General features: G+C 39.1%; 1 protein-coding gene across 1 annotated transcript in view; it reads right to left on the bottom strand.

Annotated features, from left to right (window-relative positions):
• Window positions 1-26,103, bottom strand: part of LOC124255630 — a 72,316-nt gene extending 46,213 nt beyond the window's left edge. The window contains exons 1-2 of the mRNA XM_046689528.1: window positions 26,097-26,103; window positions 25,585-25,706 (exon numbers count right to left, since the gene is read on the bottom strand). Coding sequence (XP_046545484.1) covers window positions 25,585-25,706; window positions 26,097-26,103 — 129 coding nt within the window. The remainder of the gene's footprint in view (window positions 1-25,584; window positions 25,707-26,096) is intronic.
• Between the last annotated feature and the right edge of the window lie 36 nt (window positions 26,104-26,139).

The raw sequence follows: 26,139 nt of genomic DNA, 5'->3' as shown, positions 1-26,139 counted from the left end.
AAAGATATTCTTGTTCTGCTCTAAACTGATTAAAGTAAGTTGTGATGAATGGAAACTGTATGAAACAGAAAGCAGGTATTTTGGGCGTGTCGATTCATTACCAGATAATATTTCTGGGCTTCTTGCTGGAAGCTGTGGTGGCTGGGTGGGTTAGATGGCTGACTTTGTGTGTTGGCGATAAGGTGCCTGACTCCGAGAGTTTGGGTTCGAATCCCAGATGGGACAAAAGTACTAAAATCTGTACTTTACTGAAAATGTCAGGGATTTACAGGACGCAAATTCCTGCGTCCTATACACATAAAAATTGACAGTGGATGCAACGAAATTTATTAGCGCATCCACAGGTACTCAGAAAAAGTCGAAATACTTTTTGTAAAAATTCCAATCAAGTGACAATAAGTTATTACTTAGTTTGCTACTAGCTGGGTTATGGTATTATTTGCAATTTAATTACTGTAACAATGAGATGATCATGATACACAATACAATAACAGTATTAATAATAATATTTAAGTGTCTGGGACACCCATTTTGTTGTCCAGGACCCCTGAAAATTAAGAGCATGAGTTCCAGGGACCCTCAAATACAGGACTCAAGATAAATCCCTGAAAAGTGTAATCCCAAATATAACCCGTTACATTTGACTACTTTCTATGATATTCATAAAAACTGGCAAATACTAAAACATTACAAATACCAATAAAACTAAATTGTGAATATTCAAACCTTTGTCACTTTATCAATTCATATGTCACCGAGACAAACAATTTTTAAAAAAACATTAACAAAAGTAGTTTTCAAAGAAATGGGAAAAAAACATATATTGTGTATTCTAGAATGTTGTCATGAACTGGAACCAACCAAATGTTCACCAGAAGAAATATCATAAACTTAAAAAGATGATTGAATATCATTAAATAGAAATAATTGAAGGAAGGGTGTAATGACTACTCATCATACTAAACTTTAGACATAACTGAATATTGCTCTAAGCTGAACTGGAACTCTAACACTGAAGCTCTATACAACAAGTGTCAACAAGATCTTCATCTCATGTGTAAACTGAGATCTTTTAATGTTAACCCATCTGTGATGTCATCTTTTTATGCAGCATTTATTCAGAGTATTTTAACATTTTCCTTCCATTGTTGGTACGGGTCTCTCTCAGTTCATCTCAAATCTAAAATAGACAAAATTGTTAACACTGCAAGTAAAATCGCTGGAGTCAAATTTGAATGTTTATCATCAATATATGAGCGGCAAATCGTGAATCAAGCTGTCAAAATCATATCTGACTGTACTCACTACTTAAATTCGGAATACAACCTCCTCCCTTCAGGCCGCAGCTACAAAGTTCCAATTGTGAAAACTAAGAGAGCCCGTACATCCTTTATTCCAAGTACCATATCTCTCTTAAACAAATGTGAAGATACCTAAATCAATGAATTTATGAAAATATGTTTTGTACCTCTCTGATGTGTCAGTTGCTCTGCTCTTCTCTTTTACATTTTGACAGCCAAAAAGATTCGATGATAAACTCTGTACATCAAGAAGAGCACCGTACAGCGAAACAAGCAGCAATTCATATTACAGTTTCGTATGCAAATAGACCTACTAGCAATGTGCAGTAAGCCTAGTTTTGAATCCCAGAAGTTTCAATATTTTATTTTTATTTCTGAATGTTTGACATCGCTTTCAATGAAAATAGTCATCTTTTGAAATTAATTACGTGCCCGATATATAAAAACGCATTATAACTTAAACATTTGCGCCATTGTTGGCGCAAACATGTATAAATACAGCGCCAAGGTAAGTACAATCAGTGGGAATTCTGCAATTACGCAATCTGGCTGCAGCACTGATTGTTGTCTTGTTGTACTCTCCCCAGGGAGCTGGGAATAGAACTTGAGTACCCACAGGCCCACTGACTGAAAGATGAAATAATCTGTCCGAAGGAGTGAGTGGGTGAGTTTAGGTTTACGCCGCACTCAGCAACATTCCAGCTATATGGCTGTAAGTAATTGAGTCTGGACCAGACAATCCAGTGATCAACAGCATGAGCATCGATCTACACAATTGGGATACGATGAAATGTGTTAACCAAGTCAGCAAGCCTGACCACCCGATCCCGTTAGTCGCCTTTCCCGGATCTCTCAGCAGGTCCTGTCCGGAGGAAGACAAACCTAGTGGTTGATAGTACAAGCATCGCACTACAGTTTTTAAATTTTGACATTAGACAAACACCACCTCTAAGACACTGAGCTCGACCAAACATCCTATTTTTTTCCCTAGGAAAGAAATATAATTGGCTTCTAGAGAAAATCTAACACGCACACACATAATGTAAAAATTTAGGGCGGCTACGTAAATACATGAGATCAAAAAACATTAAAAAGAACCTCACCCAAAGCACATTTAAATTCATAAATTCTTTGTTTACATTATTTTTAAATGTTCTTATTTGCCAGATAGAATTGTTTACTTCGGGAACATGAGTCACAAAACGGAGGGAGTGAACAGTTTTGTTATGTCTGTATGGATGTGAATTATGTCTTCTGTCTCGCAGGATGTTGACGTTTATTTATACACTGTTAACGCATAATGTGTACTGAAGGGCCAGTTCGGTAGCCAAGGGGTTGATGTGCTCGGTTGCCACGCTTAAACTATGGTTTTGTTTCCAAAATGGATGTTACCCTTGAATAATGTTAAAATTGACATGGAACCAGTTGGAAGCAAGGCAGATTCTCTTTCTTTGCAGTTGGACCAAGCATGGATGTATGCTTCCCTATCACTGGACCAAGCATTGATGTATGTTTCCCTACAGATGGACCAAGCATGGATGTATGTTTCCCTACAGTTGGATCAAGCATGGATGTATGTTTCCCTACAGTTGGACCAAGCATGGATGTATATTTCCCTACAGATGGACCAAGCATGGATGTATGTTTCCCTACAGATGGACCAAGCATGGATGTATGTTTCCCTACAGTTGGATCAAGCATGGATGTATGTTTCCCTACAGTTGGACCAAGCATGGATGTCTCTTTCCCTACAGTTGGACCAAGCATTGATGTATGTTTCCCTACAGTTGGACCAAGCATTGATGTATATTTCCCTACAGTTGGACCAAGCATGGATGTATGTTTCCCTACAGTTGGACCAAGCATTGATGTATGTTTCCCTACAGTTGGATCAAGCATGGATGTATGTTTCCCTACAGTTGGACCAAGCATGGATGCATGTTTCCCTACAGTTGGACCAAGCATTGATGTATGTTTCCCTACAGTTGGACCAAGCATGTATGTATGTTTCCCTACAGTTGGACCAAGCATGGATGTATGTTTCCCTACAGTTGGACCAAGCATGGATGTATGTTTCCCTACAGTTGGACCAAGCATGGATGTCTCTTTCCCTACAGTTGGACCAAGCATGGATGTCTCTTTCCCTACAGTTGGACCAAGTAGGTATGTATGTTTCCCTACAGTTGGACCAAGTATGGATGTCTGTTTCCCTACAGTTGGACCAAGCATGGATGTATGTTTCCCTACAGTTGGACCAAGCATGGATGTATGTTTCCCTACAGTTGGACCAAGCATGGATGTCTCTTTCCCTACAGTTGGACCAAGCATGGATGTATGTTTCCCTACAGTTGGACCAAGCATGGATGTATGTTTCCCTACAGTTGGACCAAGTAGGTATGTATGTTTCCCTACAGTTGGACCAAGTATGGATGTCTGTTTCCCTACAGTTGGACCAAGCATTGATGTATGTTTCCCTACAGTTGGACCAAGCATGGATGTATGTTTCCCTACAGTTGGACCAAGCATGGATGTCTGTTTCCCTACAGTTGGACCAAGCATGGATGTATGTTTCCCTACAGTTGGACCAAGCATGGATGCATGTTTCCCTACAGTTGGACCAAGCATGGATGCATGTTTCCCTACAGTTGGACCAAGCATGGATGTATGTTTCCCTACAGTTGGACCAAGCATGGATGTATGTTTCCCTACAGTTGGACCAAGCATGGATGCATGTTTCCCTACAGTTGGACCAAGCATGGATGTATGTTTCCCTACAGTTGGACCAAGCATGGATGTATGTTTCCCTACAGTTGGACCAGGCATGGATGTCTGTTTCCCTACAGTTGGACCAATCATGGATGTATGTTTCCCTACAGTTGGACCAAGCATGGATGCATGTTTCCCTACAGTTGGACCAAGCATGGATATCTCTTTCCCAACAGTTGGACCAAGCATGGATGTATGCTTCCCTACAGTTGGACCAAACATGGGTGCATGTTTCCCTACAGTTGGACCAAGCATGGATATCTCTTTCCCAACAGTTGGACCAAGCATGGATGTATGTTTCCCTACAGTTGGACCAAGCATGGATGTACGTTTCCTACAGTTGGACCGAGCATGGATGTATGTTTCCCTACAGTTTGACCAAGCATGTATGTATGTTTCCCTACAGTTGGACCAAGCATGGATGTATGTTTCCCTACAGTTGGACCAAGCATGGATGTATGTTTCCCCTACAGCATGGATGTATGTTTCCCTACAGTTGGACCAAGCATGGATGTATGTTTCCCTACAGTTGGACCAAGCATGGATGTATGTTTCCCTACAGTTGGACCAAGCATGGATGTATGTTTCCCTACAGTTGGACCAAGCATGGATGTATGTTTCCTACAGTTGGACAAGCATGGATGTATGACCAAGCATGGATGTATGTTTCCTACAGTTGGACCATGGATGTATGTTTCCTACATGGACCAAGCATGGATGTATGTTTCCCTACAGTTGGACCAAGCATGGATGTATGTTTCCCTACAGTTGGACCAAGCATGGATGTATGTTTCCCTACAGTTGGACCAAGCATGGATGTATGTTTCCCTACAGTTGGACCAAGCATGGATGTATGTTTCCCTACAGTTGGACCAAGCATGGATGTATGTTTCCCTACAGTTGGACCAAGCATGGATGTATGTTTCCCTACAGTTGGACCAAGCATGGATGTATGTTTCCCTACAGTTGGACCAAGCATGGATGTCTGTTTCCCTACAGTTGGACCAAGCATGGATGTATGTTTCCCTACAGTTGGACCAAGCATGGATGTATGTTTCCCTACAGTTGGACCAAGCATGGATGTCTGTTTCCTACAGTTGGACCAAGCATGGATGTATGTTTCCCTACAGTTGGACCAAGCATGGATGTATGTTTCCCTACAGTTGGACCAAGCATGGATGTATGTTTCCCTACAGTTGGACCAAGCATGGATGTATGTTTCCCTACAGTTGGACCAAGCATGGATGTATGTTTCCCTACAGTTGGACCAAGCATGGATGTATGTTTCCTACAGTTGGACCAAGCATGGATGTATGTTTCCCTACAGTTGGACCAAGCATGGATGTATGTTTCCTACAGTTGGACCAAGCATGGATGTATGTTTCCCTACAGTTGGACCAAGCATGGATGTATGTTTCCCTACAGTTGGACCAAGCATGGATGTATGTTTCCCTACAGTTGGACCAAGCATGGATGTATGTTTCCCTACAGTTGGACCAAGCATGGATGTCTGTTTCCCTACAGTTGGACCAAGCATGGATGTATGTTTCCTACAGTTGGACCCATGGAAGCATGGATGTATGTTTCCCAACAGTTGGACCAAGCATGGATGTATGTTTCCCTACAGTTGGACCAAGCATGGATGTATGTTTCCCTACAGTTGGACCAAGTATGTATGTATGTTTCCCTACAGTTGGACCAAGTATGGATGTCTGTTTCCCTACAGTTGGACCAAACATGTATGTATGTTTCCCAACAGTTGGACACTGTTTCTGTCTGGGTGTAGCTGTTTGTTTGTTCATGGTAGTGGGTCAGGTAGATGTAAACATGTGTCCAGCTGGTCCAACGCTCAACATCCGGAGGGGATCACAACCACCTTGAACAAATCTGGAGGTGATTATATGGAACAGTGGAAATAACTGACTGGATGGGGGTCATGTCAGTGCTGCTGTTTAAACCAGAGGAATAAGTAAGATCTGTAGCTCACCCACATACACTTAAACTGACTGATTGACTGACTGACTGATTGCTTGAATGACTGTGACTGACTGACTGACTGATTGATTGATAGTGGGTGAGTGATTGGATGTGAGTGAGCGAGTGAGTGAGTAGGGTTTTACACCACTTTTAGCAACATTCCAGCAATATCACAGTGGGGGACACCAGAAATGTCTGGAGGAAATCAAACCTGGGCCTTCTGCATGACAAACGAACACTTTGACTACAGGGCTATCCCCCACAGCCCCATTTTGTGCTAACTGATTAGAATTTGGATTACAAATGAAGAAGATTATCCCAGTCTAACATGAAAATGACCAAGGAGCAAGCCTGATCACCCCATCCAAGTTAGTTGCCTCTAATTATAACCAACAACATGCCTTGAACTTGATTTGACCCAAGGGCAGGTAATGGCGCGTACAGTGTGTACAGTGTGTACAGGACGTACATAATTACAGGTGATAACAGCATTAACTCAGGTGAACCAGAGAAAAAGGATTTCATGTTCAAGGCTTATGCTAGAATGTGGGTGGGTGTGTGAGTTTGGTTTTATGCCGCTTTTAGCAATATTCCAACAATATCACGGCGGGGGACACCAGAAATGGGCTTCTCACATTGTACCCATGTGGGGAATTGAACTAGGGTCTTTGGCATGATGAGCAAACGCTTTAACCACTAGGCTACCCCACCGCCCACGTTAGAAGGGAACATTACCCTTTGGAGGATCTGGCTTGTTTCATGAGGCGAGTACACTTGATTGTTTGGTTGAGACGACGTTGTTTACAGGCCGCTGTCTTATTCGACATATTGGTTGACTTAGTGTCAATATTTAATGTATGTTTAATGCTGTATTCATTCTTATTATCAGAATAAGAATCTTTCTGCCAGTCTTATAATAACAATAATAATAATTTCTAATGAGTGCTAGTCAAATCAGTTTCCCTTCAATAATAATGATAGGGAGAAATGTTACTGTTTGATGCGTGATACAAAATTTGAGATGTGTTTTTGTGTTGGTATTTGCAGTGGTAGACATTTGATAAAATTAATGCAGTTGTATGATTATTTCTCTGCCTTAAATTTTCACTTTAGAATTACACCAATTTCACAATTTTAGAATGTGGAGGTATGGCTATTTTGTTTCTTACAATTGTAATAATTCTATTAGATTGTCACTAACATCATGTCAACTAAAATTAAATAAATTAATCTACTAGCAGAGAATTACAGGGCGCAAATTCCAGCATAATAATTGACAGTGGACACAACAAAATTTATTAGTGCATCCACAGGGACTCAGAAAAAGTCCAAATACTTATTGTAAAAATTCCAATCAAGATTTTTATTTGTTTTTATTATTTTATTTTTTTTATTTGTAGAAAGGCCATATGACCCAAAGTACAAATGTACAATATAACATAAGATTCTACAGAGTTACTTTCTTTAGTTTTATACATTCAAACACATGTTTAAGAAATTTAGCAAGATTTAACAGAAAGATGTTATTATTTGATTGGCACAGGTTTGAAACATTATTATGGTTTATCACTACTAAATTCCAATCAAGAGACAATACGTTATCACTGAGTTTACTACTAGCTGGGTTATGGTATTATTTGCAATTTAATTACTGTAACAATTTGATGATCATGATACACAATACAATAACAGTATTAATAATAATATTTAAATGTCTGGGACCCCCATTTTGTTGAGTATGAGTCCCAGGGACCCTCAAATACAGGACTCAAGATAAATCCCTGTACTAGGTACTAAATTATCATTCTACCATGACATCAGTAAATACTGGATTGTGACTGGCTGATTAAAGTCATTCACAGGTGTATAATCATGTTATATACATATAATGTTATATATACCTCTGATTTTCAAACACAGTATTTGTTGGAAAATCAGAGGTATATAATAAATTGTAATAGCTTTAAATTTTTATTTAAAACCTCATGTGGCTTAAATCAAATTTAGAGCTATGATAATTTCATTATATACCTCTGATTTTCCAACACAAATTATCTCCAAAGTACAAACAAAAGAACACACTAAAATTCCTGTCTATTCCTTGCAATTCAACAAAACAAAGTAATGATATTCAAACACAATTAATGTCAAAAACACTGCCACGCCTACTGTAGAGATCACATGACAACAATATTGCCCTTTACCCGTACAAACATAGCAAGCTCTCTCACTTGCCCTTAAAACAATAACAGGGCAGAGAATGTCACTCTCAAGGCATTTAATCGTACCATCAAAAGGTGCACCAAGATGGAGGACCGCGTGGCACAACCAGCCAACGCCTTTCCAGGCCTGCGTGATGTTTCCGAAGAAAATAGCCAGACTCGGAAGAAAACTGTCTCCAGCTGTTTAGCACTTGTGTAAATCTTCTATAGATTTCTAAGTTTAGGTTTTGACATAAAACCTTGTCTGATGCAATGGATATGTCGGGACAGATTTCCCCAATGTTGAGGTGGATTGTGTGGTACTTTGTAGCATCAGTGGAGGGAATGTGGGTGGTGGTGTTTGAGGATTTGGTGAGGATTTGCCAGGGGATTGGGGAATTATATGTGTGTTGTGTTGATATTTGTGTTATATGAATTTATCATTCAACTGGCTACCATGGGAGATATACCTTTGGTTAGATTGAATGTCATATCCAACAATATAGCTGCATTGAGATGGAATCACCGGCCATTGTCACCATAACCAATGTACCTTACTTACAGATTGACTGACTGATTGACTGACTGACTGACTGACTGACTGACTGACTGACTGACTGACTGACTGATTGCTGACTGACTGACTGACTGACTGAGACTGAATGACTGACTGACTGACTGACTTGACTGACTGACTGACTGACTGATTGCTTGAGAGCCTGACTGACTGACTGACTGACTGTTTGCTTGAGACTGACTGACTGACTTGAGAGCCTGACTGACTGAGACTGATGACTGACTGACTGACTGATTGCTTGAGAGCCTGACTGACTGACTGACTGACTGATTGCCTGACTGACTGACTGACTGATTGCTTGAGAGCCTGAGACTGACTGACTGACTGACTGACTGACTGACTGACTGACTGAGCCTGACTGATTGAGAGCCTGACTGACTGACTGACTGACTGCCTGACTGATTGCTTGAGAGCCTGACTGACTGACTGCCTGACTGATTGCTTGAGAGCCTGACTGACTGACTGACTGACTGACTGACTGACTGATTTCTTGAGACTGAATGACTGACTGTTTGCTTGAGAGCCTGCCTGACTGACTGACTGACTGATTGCCTCACTGATTTACTGAGTGGCTGAGCGACGACTGACCGGCTGACTAATTGAGCCTGACTGACCGACTGACTGACTGACTGACTAATTGCTTGAGAGCCTGACTGACTGACTGACTGACTGACTGACTGACTGCTAATTGCTTGAGAGCCTGACTGACTGACTGTTTGCTTGAGACTGACTGACTGACTGACTGACTAATTGCTTGACTGACTGACTGACTGACTGACTGATTTGCTGCCTGACTGACTGACTGACTGACTAATTTGCTGAGACTGACTGACTGACTGACTGACTGACTAATTGCTTGAGAGCCTGACTGACTGACTGACTGCTTGCTTGAGACTGACTGACTGACTGACTGCTTGCTTGAGAGCCTGACTGACTGACTGACTGAGACTGACTGACTGACTGACTGACTGACTGACTGACTAATTGCTTGACTGCCTGACTGACTGACTGACTGACTAATTGCTTGAGAGCCTGACTGACTGACTGACTGACTAATTGCTTGAGAGCCTGACTGACTGACTGACTGACTAATTGCTTGAGAGCCTGACTGACTGACTGACTGACTGACTAATTGCTTGACTGACTGACTGACTGACTGACTGACTAATTGCTTGAGAGCCTGACTGACTGACTGACTGATTGCTTGAGAGCCTGCCTGCCTGACTGACTGACTAATTGTCTTGAGAGCCTGACTGACTGACTGACTAATTGCTTGAGAGCCTGACTGACTGACTGACTAATTGCTTGAGAGCCTGACTGACTGACTGACTGAGAGCCTGACTGACTGACTGACTGATTGCCTCACTGACTGACTGACTGATTGATTGCCTTACTGACTGACTGACTGATTGATTGCCACACTGACTGACTGACTGATTGATTGCCTCACTGACTGACTGACTGATTGATTGCCTCACTGACTGACTGACTGATTGCTTGCTTGAGACTGACTGACTGACTGACTGATTGCTTTGACTGACTGACTGACTGACTGACTGACTGACTGACTGCTTGCTTGAGCCTGACTGACTGACTAATTGCTTGAGAGCCTGACTGACTGACTGACTGACTGACTGCTTGACTGACTGCTTGCTTGACCGCCTGACTGACTGACTGTATTCACTTTAACTCTGCTCTCAACAATTAGCCATATCAGAACAGATCTATCAGTTAACATGGGAGAAGCAAGAACTATCTTCCACCTTAATCATGTTATATGAAACCCCAAGCCACGGTGCTGACATGTCTCCCATATAACCAGGTAAATCTGATATTCAAGCCCACAACCATCGTTGTCAGCTACTTCTTAGGAATGCAACTTTCCATGGCAGCCTGTGCTAAATTAGACTGAACAACGCTTCATCTATTTAAGATAAACAGAAGTTGGATTGTAAAAATGCTCTTAAAATGTCAACGGTAATGCATAACAGTCTTCACTGCTATGGTTCTTAATAAATGTAACTTTCAACAGAAACACAATGGCAGAAGGAGGGAAGAATTTATTCCAGTGAAATTTGACTTTCTAGCCTGTGACCAGCTTGTCATAGAGATATTTCCTGACGCTAAATGAGACTTAAATTGGGAACCTGGTGATGGTCTTTTCATTAAAACTATTTATCATAAATATTTATATGAATTTTCATTTATTAATAAACCAACATAAAAGCAATAACTTGAACAGAATTTAAAGAAGGGAGGACTGACTTTTCTCCTATCTGACACCTCAAACACGGAATATTTACATTGAAATATAATAAAAAAATATTTAAATAATACTACACATACATAAAACTTAGTAAAAACTTTTGAAACACTTTTTAATAAACTAATAGAGTAGACTCTTTACAATCCTCTGCAGAAGAATATCAAAGTTACTGACTGAACAATACTTGAAAGATTTGAACTAAATTATCTCGAACAGAGACCCTCTAAAGTAAAAGCAGAAATTATACATCAGAATATTTTGCACAACAGATATTAAAAATCTCCAAATTTAAAATTACAAATAAAGATAATTTGCCTCAACACAAAAAAATATTACGCCACCCACCCTGTTTCCAACTGAACAAAGTAAGGTATCTCAAGGTCTAAAGGTCTAAAGGCAGTACAATTTCACAAAATATATCTATATGAAATAGATATTAAGAATTTCATAATCATAAACTTTGTATAAAGTCTTAAATCTAACCCTACCGATCACTTGAGTACATCCAGAAATCCGGTACCAAACCCTCGACTCAGGCTCCGTGAGACACCTCCAAGCGAAAAGATTATAAATATATGGCACCATTTGGAAAGGGCAGGGTTTTATAGCAGAGAAACAATACCTTAGCTCCTACGTAATAGCGGAAGGCCTCGGCGAAACACACGCCCCGCTACCAGGGTTTTATCACACACAGATGATGAGGAGTGCTGCCCAAAACGGCCACTATATATATAACTGTTGCTAGGCAAAAGAAACCAATATTTTGGATTCATTCAAAGAAAATTAATACATTGGGTCAGTTTGATCCTTTTTGCTGGAATATAAACTGGCGGGAAGGGGGTTTCTATAGATATATAAACTGGCTGTTTATGTCACTTTTCCATATGGATGGATGTTGGTAGGATTCTAATTTATGATAATTTCCACTTCAGAGTAATCACTAAGAAATGTCTCATTGAGCTGTTGGTGCTCCAGGGATCTTTAAGCTCACCTGGACAATTGTTGTAAACAGCTGTACTTATTTAGATCCATGGGCCTGGGTTATATAACAGGTTCTTGGAGCTCCAGAGATCTTTTAGCTCACCTGAACAATTGTTGTAAACAGCTCTACTTATCTAGTTCCTTTTGCCTGGGTTATAACTGGTTCATGGAGCTCCAGAGATCTTTTAGCTCACCTGAACAATTGTTGTAAACAGCTCTACTTATCTAGTTCCTTTTGCCTGGGTTATAACTAGTTCATGGAGCTCCAGAGATCTTTTAGCTCACCTGAACAATTGTTGTAAACAGCTCTACTTATCTAGTTCCTTTGGCCTGGGTTATAGAACTGGTTCTTGGAGCTCCAGAGATCTTTTAGCTCACCTGAACAATTGTTGTAAACAGCTCTACTTATCTAGTTCCTTTGGCCTGGGTTATAACTGGTTCTTGGAGCTCCAGAGATCTTTTAGCTCACCTGAACAATTGTTGTAAACAGCTCTACTTATCTAGGCCTGGAATATAACAGGTTCTTGGAGCTCCAGAGATCTTTTAGCTCACCTGAACAATTGTTGTAAACAGCTGTACTTATTTAGATCCATGGGCCTGGGTTATATAACAGGTTCTTGGAGCTCCAGAGATCTTTTAGCTCACCTGAACAATTGTTGTAAACAGCTGTACTTATTTAGATCCATGGGCCTGGGTTATATAACAGGTTCTTGGAGCTCCAGAGATCTTTTAGCTCACCTGAACAATTGTTGTAAACAGCTGTACTTATTTAGATCCATGGGCCTGGGTTATATAACAGGTTCTTACTTATCTAGTTAGCTCACCTGAACAATTGTTGTAAATAACAGGTTCTTGGAGCTCCAGAGATCTTTTAGCTCACCTGAACAATTGTTGTAAACAGCTGTACTTATTTAGATCCATGGGCCTGGGTTATATAACAGGTCCTAAGTACTCTATTGCTCTAGCAGCTAATTAGAATAACTGATGTGAACACTTGCAATGATCTAGCCACGTTAGACCTTCGTAAGAACAGGTCTGTAGTCCTTTATTGGCCTAGCACCACGTCCTTTTTGTTTCAGCCTCTGAGACATGTTCAACCTCTTCGAACACTTGTAATTATCTAACCTCCTTGCATAGAAAACCGCCTCCGTGGTGTAGTGGTTAGAGCGTCCGCCCGGAGAGCGGAAGGTCGCGGGTTCGATCCCCGACCGCGTCATACCAAAAGACGTTAAATATGGTACTTGTTGGTCCCTGCCTGGCGTTCGGCATTAATGGGTACAACAAGGACTGGTCGGCTCGGAGTCAGTATAATGTGTCTGAGTGGGGTATTCCTGCTTCACTGCGGCATGGTATCTCAGTTGGCTAGCACTATAAAACCAGCTTCAGTCTGGGCTAGTACAAGCAGCCGCACATACACATACACATACACACGCATGCACGTTGTCATATGAGCGAAATATTCTCAAGCACGACGATAAACCCAATTTCACCTTACCTCACCTCCTTGCATAGAACAGAACCAGAGCACTTCACAAGAGCAAGAAAATTCTAACTGGCAGAGTGACATTTTCCCTTTTGTATTTTCTTTCCGTATTTTTCTCTTTTGATCATCTACTTAAGACTATTTGAAGAAAACTGCTATTGTCCTGGTTCAAGTTTTGTTAAAGTTGGAAGGACAAGCCACTTTCTTATGCATTAGTTCCAGTAAATAAAATTTGATAAAGTACTGAATACAAGTATTTGTCTAGGATTTCAGAGTTAGTGCCTTTGGAACCAATTTGGAACAAAGGTCACTTTGTTAAAAATTTGTGATTCTCTTAAAAGTTCATATTTTTGTTTATTTAAGGGTATCCTAAAAGTTTATTCAATGCAATATTGTGAAACTATCATTTCTTGTCTATAGGTCATGTTAACGAAGAAATGCACATCACCTCCGCAAAGCAATAACATTTATCATTAAGAAAACAATAAAATGACTTGGCAAGTATATAATTCAGTTTCGGGAACAGTTACTGGCAAATGCTTGATACTTTCAGCTGAAAATTTGCCTCTTAGCAGATCTAGATAATTATATAATATATATATTGTTATCAGTTGGCAGGACAATATCCTATTTGTCCAATTACATCTACAGGCACAAATTGTCGAAACAATGCAGGGATCGGGAAAGGCAGGCGCCATGGGCCATTTTGCACATTAGAATAAAAAATGGCCCATTAAAGTTTACTATTGATACAAGGGCAGTGGACCATTCTAAATTCAGAAAATGGCTAATAATCCTGAAAATAGCCCATTGTCAAAGTTCTCTATCCCAATCCCTGCAATGTATCAAGTGAGGTCCACCATTGCCTGTACTCAACACACAAACCCAGTGGCCCCAAGGCCAGACAGACACTGGCCAACAGATAAAATTCAGTCACTATGTCAAGAATGGGGGGACTACATCATCTGAGGTAGATCTAACATCCCCATGGCAACCAGCCAACATTTGTTGCTCTCCAGCTGGCGGCCATATTGGATTTCCTCAACTTGGAGGTACATTCTGGCTATTGTTGTAAATGTCAAACAGCGCTCAATAAGAGAGAAAAATCACTTTTCTGACAGACCAATGTCTTCATCGTTCTGTACGAGTAAAGTATTTAAAGACCATGATAATGAACCTGCCTTATCTTAAGTGAGTATGAATTTACGTTGCTATCAGCAATATTCCAGCAATATCATGGCAGGGAACACCAGAAATGGGCTTCACACATTGTACCCATGTGGGGAATCGAACCCGGGTCTTTGGTGTGACCAGCCAACGCTTTAACCACTAGGCTACCACATCGCCCTGCCTTAACTTAAGATAGCTAATGAATCTGGCACCGGATGACACCTCAAAGTTATTTAAACTTTAAAATTTCCAAGGTATAAATTAAAGTTTTAGATATTTTACATGTTTCAATTTACAAGTTTCACACTGATATGTAAAAAAAACTTCAAGGCCTGCTCAAGGCTTTTCAAGGCTGTCAAGTGTTATTTTCAAGGTATTAGGCTGTCAATATTTGTTGAATCCAGCATCCTATACCAGAGCTACAGATAACTCTCTGGGTCATTGAGTTATGTACTCGCTTGTGTTCATCTCAATTGGGTATTCTAATTTTCCTTTGAGTAACCAAATAAATTGTACCCACCTGAATGAGTGAGTGAGTTTAGTTGTACGCCACGTAGTGCTTATGAAATGTAACAGACAAAACCAACCTTGTGAAAAATATTGTTGATGAATACAAGTGTTCCAGAATTGTTTGTGTTCAATTATGAGAAAACATGATCGATTGCTTGGTCGTTTAGTCATTGCAACCACTCTTCGATTATTTCATTTAATCGGATCACCACTATATAGCATCTCAGTGCGCTAGCACTATAAAATATTCCATGGCCAATGTAACTGCCACACACACTACACAACATGTCACACTTGAAGATCCGGGTTAGAATTAATACTACTAATAATAATGTGTCAATTTATATAGCGCCAAACTCCACACTAGGTATGCTCATAGCGCTAACAATCAAGGCACAGCACATTACTACCCCGGATAACCCAAGCTGCCTGTTAGGCGCTAGGAGGTTATAGTCATATGACTTTTTCCACCGGGTACCCATTTTCCTGCTGGGTTAACAGAGACAATTTTGAACAAACTCACTTGCCTAAGGTGAGACCCCGTGTGTTTCGTTGTCATAGGGCAGGACTCAAGTCCCAGAAACTCTCAGGAGAAATCAGTCCATCAATCTATAATTCTCAAAACTATACTACTATTGCCCCCGACTGCAAATGTCAAAAATGTATACAACATCATGATCTTAATATTCTGACTACCCGGGTACATGTCATTAGATATCATCTTTTCTTGTCATGATATTGTTTCATATATATATCTATGTACATTCATGTAAGTTCTTTTGAGCTTGATGACCAATCCAATTCATGAAAATTTCGTTGTTTTTTTTCCATGAAATAAATATCTTTAAATCATAATATTTATTTATTTCATTTCTCCAGCAAGTGCATTTTGAATTCATTTTTAAGTTTCTGTGATTGTAGACGCACAACCTTTGTAAAATGTCATCCCAAAATATCTCAAACATCCATTTCTTGTGCCACAGAGAAGGCGAAATCGACAAGTCGCCCCTCACACAATGCTGACTGACAGCATGTTCATTTCATGTGTATGAGTAACCTGTTTGTCCTGGCACCGTGCCAGCAGCTTGCCGCCGTCAACACGATGTCTGGTCAAGGAAGCAGGGGAATTGTGGGAAATATGTTGCACATTTCATACCACCGTTGTTTATATCATGTGAAATTAACATCAATTGTTACCACGTGTGGGAAGCATGGATATAAAACAAGCCATATTGTTCTTGATTTGATCTGATTTGTACACCAATGCCTTTGTGATAATTTGGATTTGGGGGATTTTCTGTTTTTCTGTTTTAGCCCAGTTTTTCCTATTCATGACCTTGATTTGTTTGTAAGTTGTTTAATGCTGCAGTCAGGAATATTCCATCTGTATGACCAAAACCTGTGAATGGTTGAGTCTGGACTAGACAATCCAGAGATTGACTTTATGAGCATTCACAGGGGTGGAAATAACTTTAAAATTGCTAGTGTACTCCGGTACAGTGGCACCTGTAAAATCACTTGCCCTGATAATTTGTCCACTATACCGGCCGTTTTCTTGTTGATTTTTTAAATAAACAACATAATTAATATTGGAAAGTCAACTGGACACTGGTACAGTGTGATATACAAATTTGCTTGCCCGACAGAAAAAACCACTGGACTCGGGCATCGGGCAATGGGTTATTTCCAACCCTGATTCATTTATTCAAATGGTATATGAGTGAGTGAGTTTAGTTTTACGCCGCTTTTAGCAATATTCCAGCAATATTACGGCGGAGGACACCAGAAATGGGCTTCACATTGTATCCATGTGGGGAATCGAACCGGGTCTTCAGCGTGAAGTAGCGAATGCTTTAACCACTAGGCTACAAAATTACCACAGCTGTATCAAAAATAGCAGGCAGCATAACAAGTACAAACGATATCACTGCCTGTTTCAGACAAGAAAAAACCCCAAACAATTTATTTGAGCAGCTTTCAAAATAAAGCTTATATACTGGTGTTAAATAGGTACAGAACATTCATAAAAATCAGATCTAAAAATGAATGTTAGTCTTGCAGAAAAGTGATTCTTCGAAACACGTTATTAAATTGGATCCAAAGAAATCACCTGGATTATGAATGTGTCTGAATACTCCTTGATAAAACATAACGGTAAGGCATTGGCAACAACAAGCCATTATATGCACTGACTTGATACGTTTAATTTTTTTTCACTTTGTTCAGCTTTCCTGGCAGTCTGCCGAAAACCATCAGTAGCGTCCATAACTCACATCCTTATTGACACAGCTGTTGTGGTGATAAGGCTGCAATATTGGTTAAATGTCAAACCTTCTCAAACATTCACACTTCTGTAGAGATTGGAAACAAGTTCATGTTGCCTGAAGTTGCTTGGTTGGTTTCCAGCTATATGGCGGTGGTCTGTAGATAATTGAGTCTGGACCCGATAATCCAGTGATCAACAGCATGAGCATCGACCTGACGCTATTGGGAACCGATGACATGTGTCAACCAAGTCAGCGAGCCTGACCACCCGATCCTCTTGCCTCTTACAACAAGCATGGGTTACTGAAGGTCAGTCCTGACCTGGATCTTCACGGGTCTTGGCAGGTCAACCAAGTCATCAAGCCTGACCACCCGATCCCGTCAGTTGCCTCTTACGACTGTCGCCTGGAAGTCCAAGATATTTTTATGGATTAAACTTCTTTTTAATTTCTCTCACGACGTTTCGAGACCATTCCAGGTCCCTTCATCAGGTGAAATAAAAAGAAGTTTAATCCATAAAAATATCTTGGACATCAATGTACAACTTCTAAATGCCACTGAAAGACAACATGTCGCCTGGAAGTCTAGTGAACAGTGTCTGTTGCATGGGGGAAGGTGCTGCATCTAGTAAATATTGTCCTTCACCTTCGCCCCGACACACATCACCATCGATAAAGCCACCCATGAGGCAAATCCCTGCATTGTAGTAGTGGAGATTTACAGGAATATACTACACAGAAGCAGCCAGGTAAATGAACTGTGCCCGGTAGTAGTGTTGGGAATCGGAAACCAAATCGTTCCGCTCGTCACGTTGAAGACCCGGGTTCGATTCCCCACATGGGTACAATGTGTGAAGCCTATTTCTGGTGTCCCCTGCTGTGATATTGCTGGAATATTGCTTAAAGTGGCGTAAAACTATATTCACTTGATCACCAGTGGTTAATATCATGAGCACCAACCCACAATGCCTGTCTGTACTAATCAAATCATCAAACAAGATGATCAATTAAGTCCCTCTAACAACAAAGCTTTGCTTCTACAAAAACTTCAGTGACTTACGTATCAAATGGCACTTTTTATCTTACTACTTTAAAAGAATTATTACTCTTATCGAAAACAAAACTGCTGTAGAAGGAATGATATCCATACGGGTGTTGTATTATGAAGACGAAAATAGAAGGCTCGAGTAACTACACATGATGAAAATAGACATTAACAGGTTAAGGTCTCAAGTGCAGTGTTGAGTGTTCTGCCTGTATGAGCACTGCTAAACAATGGACACTATCAAGGACACAGAGACAATAATACGGCCTCCAAAGGTGCGGAAACTTTCTTAAATGTTCAAGCAAGTTCTAACCTAAAAAAGTTTGCTTACTTTTTTGAAAGAGTACATTTCGGTGCATTTTCCTCTCCCCAAAATAACAGTTTCTCACATATTTTAGAACGAGGTGATTTGTTAATTTTGATTGGAGAATAAATAAGTGGATATTTCTTCGAGAACACAGCATGAATTAATAAATGTGTAAAAGTACCAATATCAATGAGTGAGAGTATGTGAGTTTAGTCTAACGCCGCACTCAGCAATATTCCACCAAAATGGCGGCAGACTGTAATCAAGTCTGGACCAGACAATCCAGTGATCAACAGCCTGTGCATCGATCTGCGCAATTTGGATGTGAGTTGTACCCAGTCAGCGAGCCTGACCACCAATCCGTTAGTCACCTCTTCGCACCAATATGGATCAATGCAATGTCTGTAAATATCAGTCTGTAAAAGTCTGGACCAGACAATCCAGTGATCAACATCATGAGCATCCGATCGGAGAGTGGGATATAAGGACATGCATCAACCTAGACAGCGAGTCTGACCACCTAATTCCATTTGTGCCTTTTGCAATGGAAGATCATTTCTACCTCGGATGTTCACAGGTGGAAAAGCTAATGTGTAGACCACCTGAAAATCCTGTTAACTAAAAAACCTCAGACTACCCCACAGTGGGTGGGGTGAGTGAGTGATGTGAGTGGTGGGTGGGTGGGTGGGTGGGTGGGCAAGGAGTGAGTGAGTGAGTGGTGAGTGAGTGAGTGAGAGTGGTACCCCACCGCCCAAGTGGGTGGGTGGAGTGGAGTGAGGGTGGGTGGGAGGAGTGGGTGAGTGAGTGAGTGAGTGAGTGAGTGAATGAGTGAGGTGAGTGAGTGAGTATGGTACCCCACCACCCCCAGTGGGTGAGTGAGGAGTGAGTGGGTGGGTGGGTGGGTGGGTGGGTGGGTGAGTGAGTGGGTGAGTGGTGCGTGCGTGCGTGCGTGCGTGCGTGCGTGTGTGAGTATGGTACTACACCACTTTTAGCAATATTCAAGCAATATACCTATATAGGTGGGAGACACCAAACACAGTACCCAAGTATGGCATCAAACCCAGACTCTCTGCTTGATGAGCATACACTTGAACCATTATGCTACGCTACCCACCCTTTTGAATAGCAACATTATTTTCAAACAGAGATGAGTGCAAATCTCAATCTTATCCTTATGAACAATAAGTGACTATTTGAATTGCACTTGTTATGAACCATGATTCTTATCACACCAAATGCACACAACATCAGCTCTATATCTGTTCAAAGCACACGGCAATAAGCTCTCATCAACGACACGTACATTTCAAGTTGCATGAAATACATGATGCAATACATTCCAACCACATGTCCAAGAGGTTGTTTTTTTGTGCAGGCACGTGTGTTGTTTACTCAAATAATTCACGGCGCACGCACACACCTTCAATGGGGCACATCAGAAAGGCCAATATAAGCATCAACGGTTCTCACATGATGTGAGCGTCGAGCACGGCATCACGATCTCCCATCTTCAGCAGCCCTGACATTTAACGGAGGAACTGGTTCGTGGTTACAAATAGACAAAACGTGAGCATCAGGCTCTGGAATGCGATCATGACTATATTTGGCGGAGAATTGTGTATGATATTTGTTAGAATATTCCCATTTGTCTTATGAATTAATAATCACTTGAGGGGAGGGTTCCATTTAATTATTGTTTACTTTCTGCAGAGACCTTACATTGCAATCCTCATCACTAAATATGATCACATCAGCTTTTATCTCGTTAATCCCCATACTAGAATACACATTCAACCATAACCTTGTTACACAACCCATTCAACCTAGATTTGTTTTATTATAACTCAATCAATCAACCTAAATCTGCTCCTTATAACACTTTAAACCTTATCTTTTATGCTACTGCAAAAACAATATCTGTGTAATACGATAAGCAATTCAACAATATATCTGTTACACCATATGCAATTCAACAATATCTTTGTTATACCACAAGTAATTCAACAATATGTTATCTGACCAATTATGCCGTGACCCATTCAACAATCTGTTAACAACATCTATGTTATACCAGAACCAATTCAACAATATCTCTGTTATAATATGACCCATTCAACAATATCTCTGTTATAATATGACCCATTCAACAATATAATTCTACAATACCTCCATTCATGACCCATTCAACAATATCTCTGTTATATGACCCATTCAACAATATAATTGTTATAATATAACCCATTCAACAATATCTCTGTTATACATATAACCCATTCAACAATATCTCTGTTATAATATGACCCATTCAACAATATAATTGCTATAATATAACCCATTCAACAATATAATTGCTATAATATAACCCATTCAACAATATAATTGCTATAATATAACCCATTCAACAATATCATTGCTATAATATAACCCATTCAACAATATCATTGCTATAATATAACCCATTCAACAATATCACTGTTATGATGTAACCTACCTATTCAACAATATCAATATCACTGTTATAATATAACCCATTCAACAATCAATCACTGTTATAATATAACCCATTCAACAATATCACTGTTATAATATAACCCATTCAACAATATCACTGTTATAATATAACCCATTCAACAATATCACTGTTATAATATAACCCATTCAACAATATCACTGTTATAATATAACCCATTCAACAATATCACTGTTATAACATAACCCATTCAACAATATCACTGTTATAATATAACCCATTCAACAATATCACTGTTATAATATAACCCATTCAACAATATCACTGTTATAATATAACCCATTCAACAATATCACTGTTATAATATAACCCATTCAACAATATCACTGTTATAATATAACCCATTCACTAATATCACTGTTATAATATATCACTGTTATAATATAACCATTCAACAATATCACTGTTATAATATAACCCATTCAACAATATCACTGTTATAATATAACCCATTCAACAATATCACTGTAATATATAATATAACCCATTCAACAATATCACTGTTATAATATAACCCATTCAACAATATCACTGTTATGATATAACCCATTCAACAATAATCATTGCTATAATATAACCCATTCAACAATATCACTGTTATAATATAACCCATTCACTAATATCACTGTTATGATATAACCCATTCAACAATATCACTGTTATAATATAACCCATTCAACAATATCACTGTTATAATATAACCCATTCAACAATATCACTGTTATAATATAACCCATTCAACAATATCACTGTTATAATATAACCCATTCACTAATATCACTGTTATGATATAACCCATTCAACAATAATCATTGCTATAATATAACCCATTCAACAATATCACTGTTATAACATAACCCATTCACTAATATCACTGTTATGATATAACCCATTCAACAATATCACTGTTATAATATAACCCACTCAACAATATCACTGTTATAATATAACCCATTCAACAATATCACTGTTATAATATAACCCATTCAACAATATCACTGTTATAATATAACCCATTCACTAATATCACTGTTATGATATAACCCATTCAACAAATGTTATAATCATTGCTATAATATAACCCATTCAACAATATCACTGTTATAATATAACCCATTCACTAATATCACTGTTATATAATATAACCCATTCAACAATATCACTGTTATAATATATATTCCCATATCAATAATATCACAATATGTTATAATATAACCCATTCAACAATATCACTGTTATAATATAACCCATTCAATAAATATCAACAATATCACTGTTATAATATAACCCATTCACTAATATCACTGTTATGATATAACCCATTCAACAATAATCATTGCTATAATATAACCCATTCAACAATATCTGTGTTGTAATATAACCCATTCACTAATATCAACATTACACAATAACTCATTAAACATTATCACCATTACACAATAACTCATTAAACATTATCTGTGTTATACTATAACCCATCACACAATACATTCAGCCTACATTATCACATTACACAGAGGTGACTTTGCCACAGTTTCTGGCCACTACCATTGCCACGTGGCAGACTCCACACATACACATTCTGATTCACTGGCTCACACTGTATGTGGAGTACCACAGATCCCCTCTCTCTGCCAGCCATGTAGCCAGCCTCCTGTTGTGTCAGACAAGCCAGGCAAATGTCAAACACCCACACCCATTCCAGGGGAGATGGTGATATCACACCTAGTCCATTCAATTATAGCTAACATTCTGACCAGATGTTATTTCCAATTTCTGGTTTATAAACCAACCTAAAGTAAAAATGTAAAAATGAAAAAAATTTAAATGACTTTTGAAAACAAATTTGGAGATGACTGTCTCACAGTTTATTCATGAGTAAAGTAGCTGAGAAAAATAATTGAATAAACTGTGTGACAGTCATCCCCCAAATTTGTTGGAAATAGTAAGTGAGTGAGTTTAGTTTTACGCCGCACTCAGCAATAATCCAGCTATATGGCGGCGGTCTGTAAATAAGAGAGTCTGGACCAGACAATCCAGTGATCAACAGCATGAGCATCGATCTGCACAATTGGAAACCGATGACATGTGTCAACCAAGTCAGCAAGCCTGACCACCCGATCCTGTTAATCACCTCTTACGACAAGCATAGTCAGTCGCCTTTTGTGTCAAGCATGGGTTACTGAAGACCTATTCTACCCCGGATCTTCACGGGTCTTGTTGGAAATAACATCTAGTCATACTGTTAGGGAAAAATTGAAAAAATATATAATATATATATTATTCATGGGAGATCTGAAGATAATTAATTCAAATCTTTAAATAATTGAATTAGAAAAGTAACCCCAAAGATTAGCTTTTTTATTCAAGCATCTTTTTTAAACGTAAAGCAGAACACATATGAATAAAACATATATGGAAATGAAACTGACACCTATAGATATTTCATCTCTTGTTTCATTGATAACCAACTCCTTCACGAAAGTTTTAGTAAAAAGGAAAAGAATATAAAATTCTTGCTTCAATTGACAGAATGTTTTATTTGTAAATTGTGTTCAACATATCAATTTCAGGACTATTTTGAAAGGAAACTAATACATTTATTACATTCTTTTTATTTCAGAAATACTGATGTCAATATCCATTGTATAACAATGCTTAAGGCAGGTGTCACAACTGACTTCACATCGAGGTCGCTGTTTACAAGTTCTCATAAAAATAACCAAAACACCTGTGAAGATCTAGGTTAGAATTGGTCTTCAACAACCTACGCTTGTCGTAAGAGACAACTAACAGGTGGTCAAGTTCGCTGACTTGATTGACACATGTCTTTGTATCACAATTGCACAGATCGATGCTCATGATTTGATTACTTGATTCTCTGGTCCAGACTTGATTATTTACAGAGAGCCATCATGTAGCTGGAATATTGCTGAGTGGAGTTTTAAAACAAACAAACACAGTTGACTTCACATCAAGGTAGATGTAAAGTTTTACAACTTCTTATACAAAAAAATCTTCATTTGCAAGTGATGTAAATGTGTATGCAAGCAGAGCTCCAGATAAGATTTAGCTCATGTGGGTACTGTACCCACTGTATTTTTTTGGAGTGGGTATTATGATTGTTGAGTGGGTATTTCATTTTCCGTTACCCACTGCTTTCAAATATGTGAGTGTTTCAGTCATTTTACTCACCTAAGTATTACGTCATTAAGTAAGTTTACTAAGCAGGTATGTTCTGCCTCATGTCATACCTAATCAAAACCAACTTAAATATAATGGAAATGATTTCATAAAAAATCACTCATCCTATACTGACAGTACAACACTTGTCTTATACTAACTAACTTGATAGCAATCGATGTCTTTTTCATTACGCAAGCGATTTTTATAAATATACTCCGTACGCATTTGTTTTAAACTTTTTGCGTATCTAACATTTTAAATGCGTAAATGGTACGCAACAATTATTTTTTTAATGCGTAATTGGAAATTTTCTATCGCGTATTTTACCCGGATACGCAGCTTATCTGGGCCTCTGTGCAAGTATATGTCCATCATATACGGCGGTATAAGTACCCTGGTTATTTAGGTATCTAAGGAAGACCACCATTATACAGTTTGTCACCAAGTAGTGAATCAACAAACATGAAACTGGCCCAAACAGTACCAGATATATCGGACTGAACAAACTACAGTGGAAACTGCCTAAGTAAAGACCGCTTAACTAAACAGACTGGATAAGTAAACACTTTTCCTTGGTCCCGGTAACTTTCTTCATTAATTATCACTATTAGAGTCTGGTTAACTAAACTCGGATAAGTAAACAATACCGCTTAACTCAACGTCTTCTCACGGTCCCTGGAAGTAAATTACTTAACAAAAGAGACTGGATAACTAAATTAGTGATTACCACATAATCCGACATGAAGGACACGTGTCAGTCTCCAGCTAAACAAACATCCTAGGTACAGCTCGCTGGCGTCAAGCAGTTGACAATACACTGACAACTGGAGGGCAACCCTGATAAGTTGTTCATTGTTACACATGCATACATATACATGCATATGGTTGTCATTTGCAGGTTTTTATAAGTTTGGATAAGTAAAATACCTGATAAGTAAACAAGTTTGTCGAGTCCCTTGAAATTTTACTTATCAGGTTTCCACTGTATATACTAGGCGACAAGTTGACAAAGTTTCCTACCTGTTTAATATTAGCTCCCTGTCGTCCAATCACTGAGCCGACAATCTTGCGTGGGACTTTAACCTCGATAACCGTTTGACGTGATGTGGTAACTTTGGATGCAGAGAGTGGATCATCATCGTCTGAAACAAACAGCACTTATTAGAATCTTACATCACATTCATCTCAAACAAACAACATTATGGTTAGAATGGGCCTTCAGTAACCCATGCTTGTCATAAGAGGCGACTAACGGGATCGGGTGGTCAGGCTCGCTGACTTGGCTGACACATGTCATTGGTTCCCAATTGCGCAGATCGATGCTCATGCTGTTGATCACTTGATTGTCTGGTCCAGACTTGATTATTTACAGACTGCTGCCATATAGCTGGAATATTGTTGAGTGCGGCGTAAAACTAAACTCACTCACTCACTCTTCCATCATATTCATCTCAAACAAACAACATTATCAGAATCTTGTAAAACATTCATCTCAAACAAACATTATCAGAATCTTGTAAAACATTCATCACAAAACATCCTAGGTACAGCTCGCTGGCGTCAAGCAGTTGACAA

The sequence above is a fragment of the Haliotis rubra genome, unplaced genomic scaffold (genome assembly GCF_003918875.1).
Source record: "Haliotis rubra isolate DU_JTF1 unplaced genomic scaffold, ASM391887v1 Scf604, whole genome shotgun sequence".
Taxonomy (NCBI): Eukaryota; Metazoa; Mollusca; class Gastropoda; order Lepetellida; family Haliotidae; genus Haliotis; species Haliotis rubra.
The sequence above is the reverse complement of the archived record's forward strand: the minus strand, read 5'-3'. Positions and strand labels throughout refer to the sequence as shown.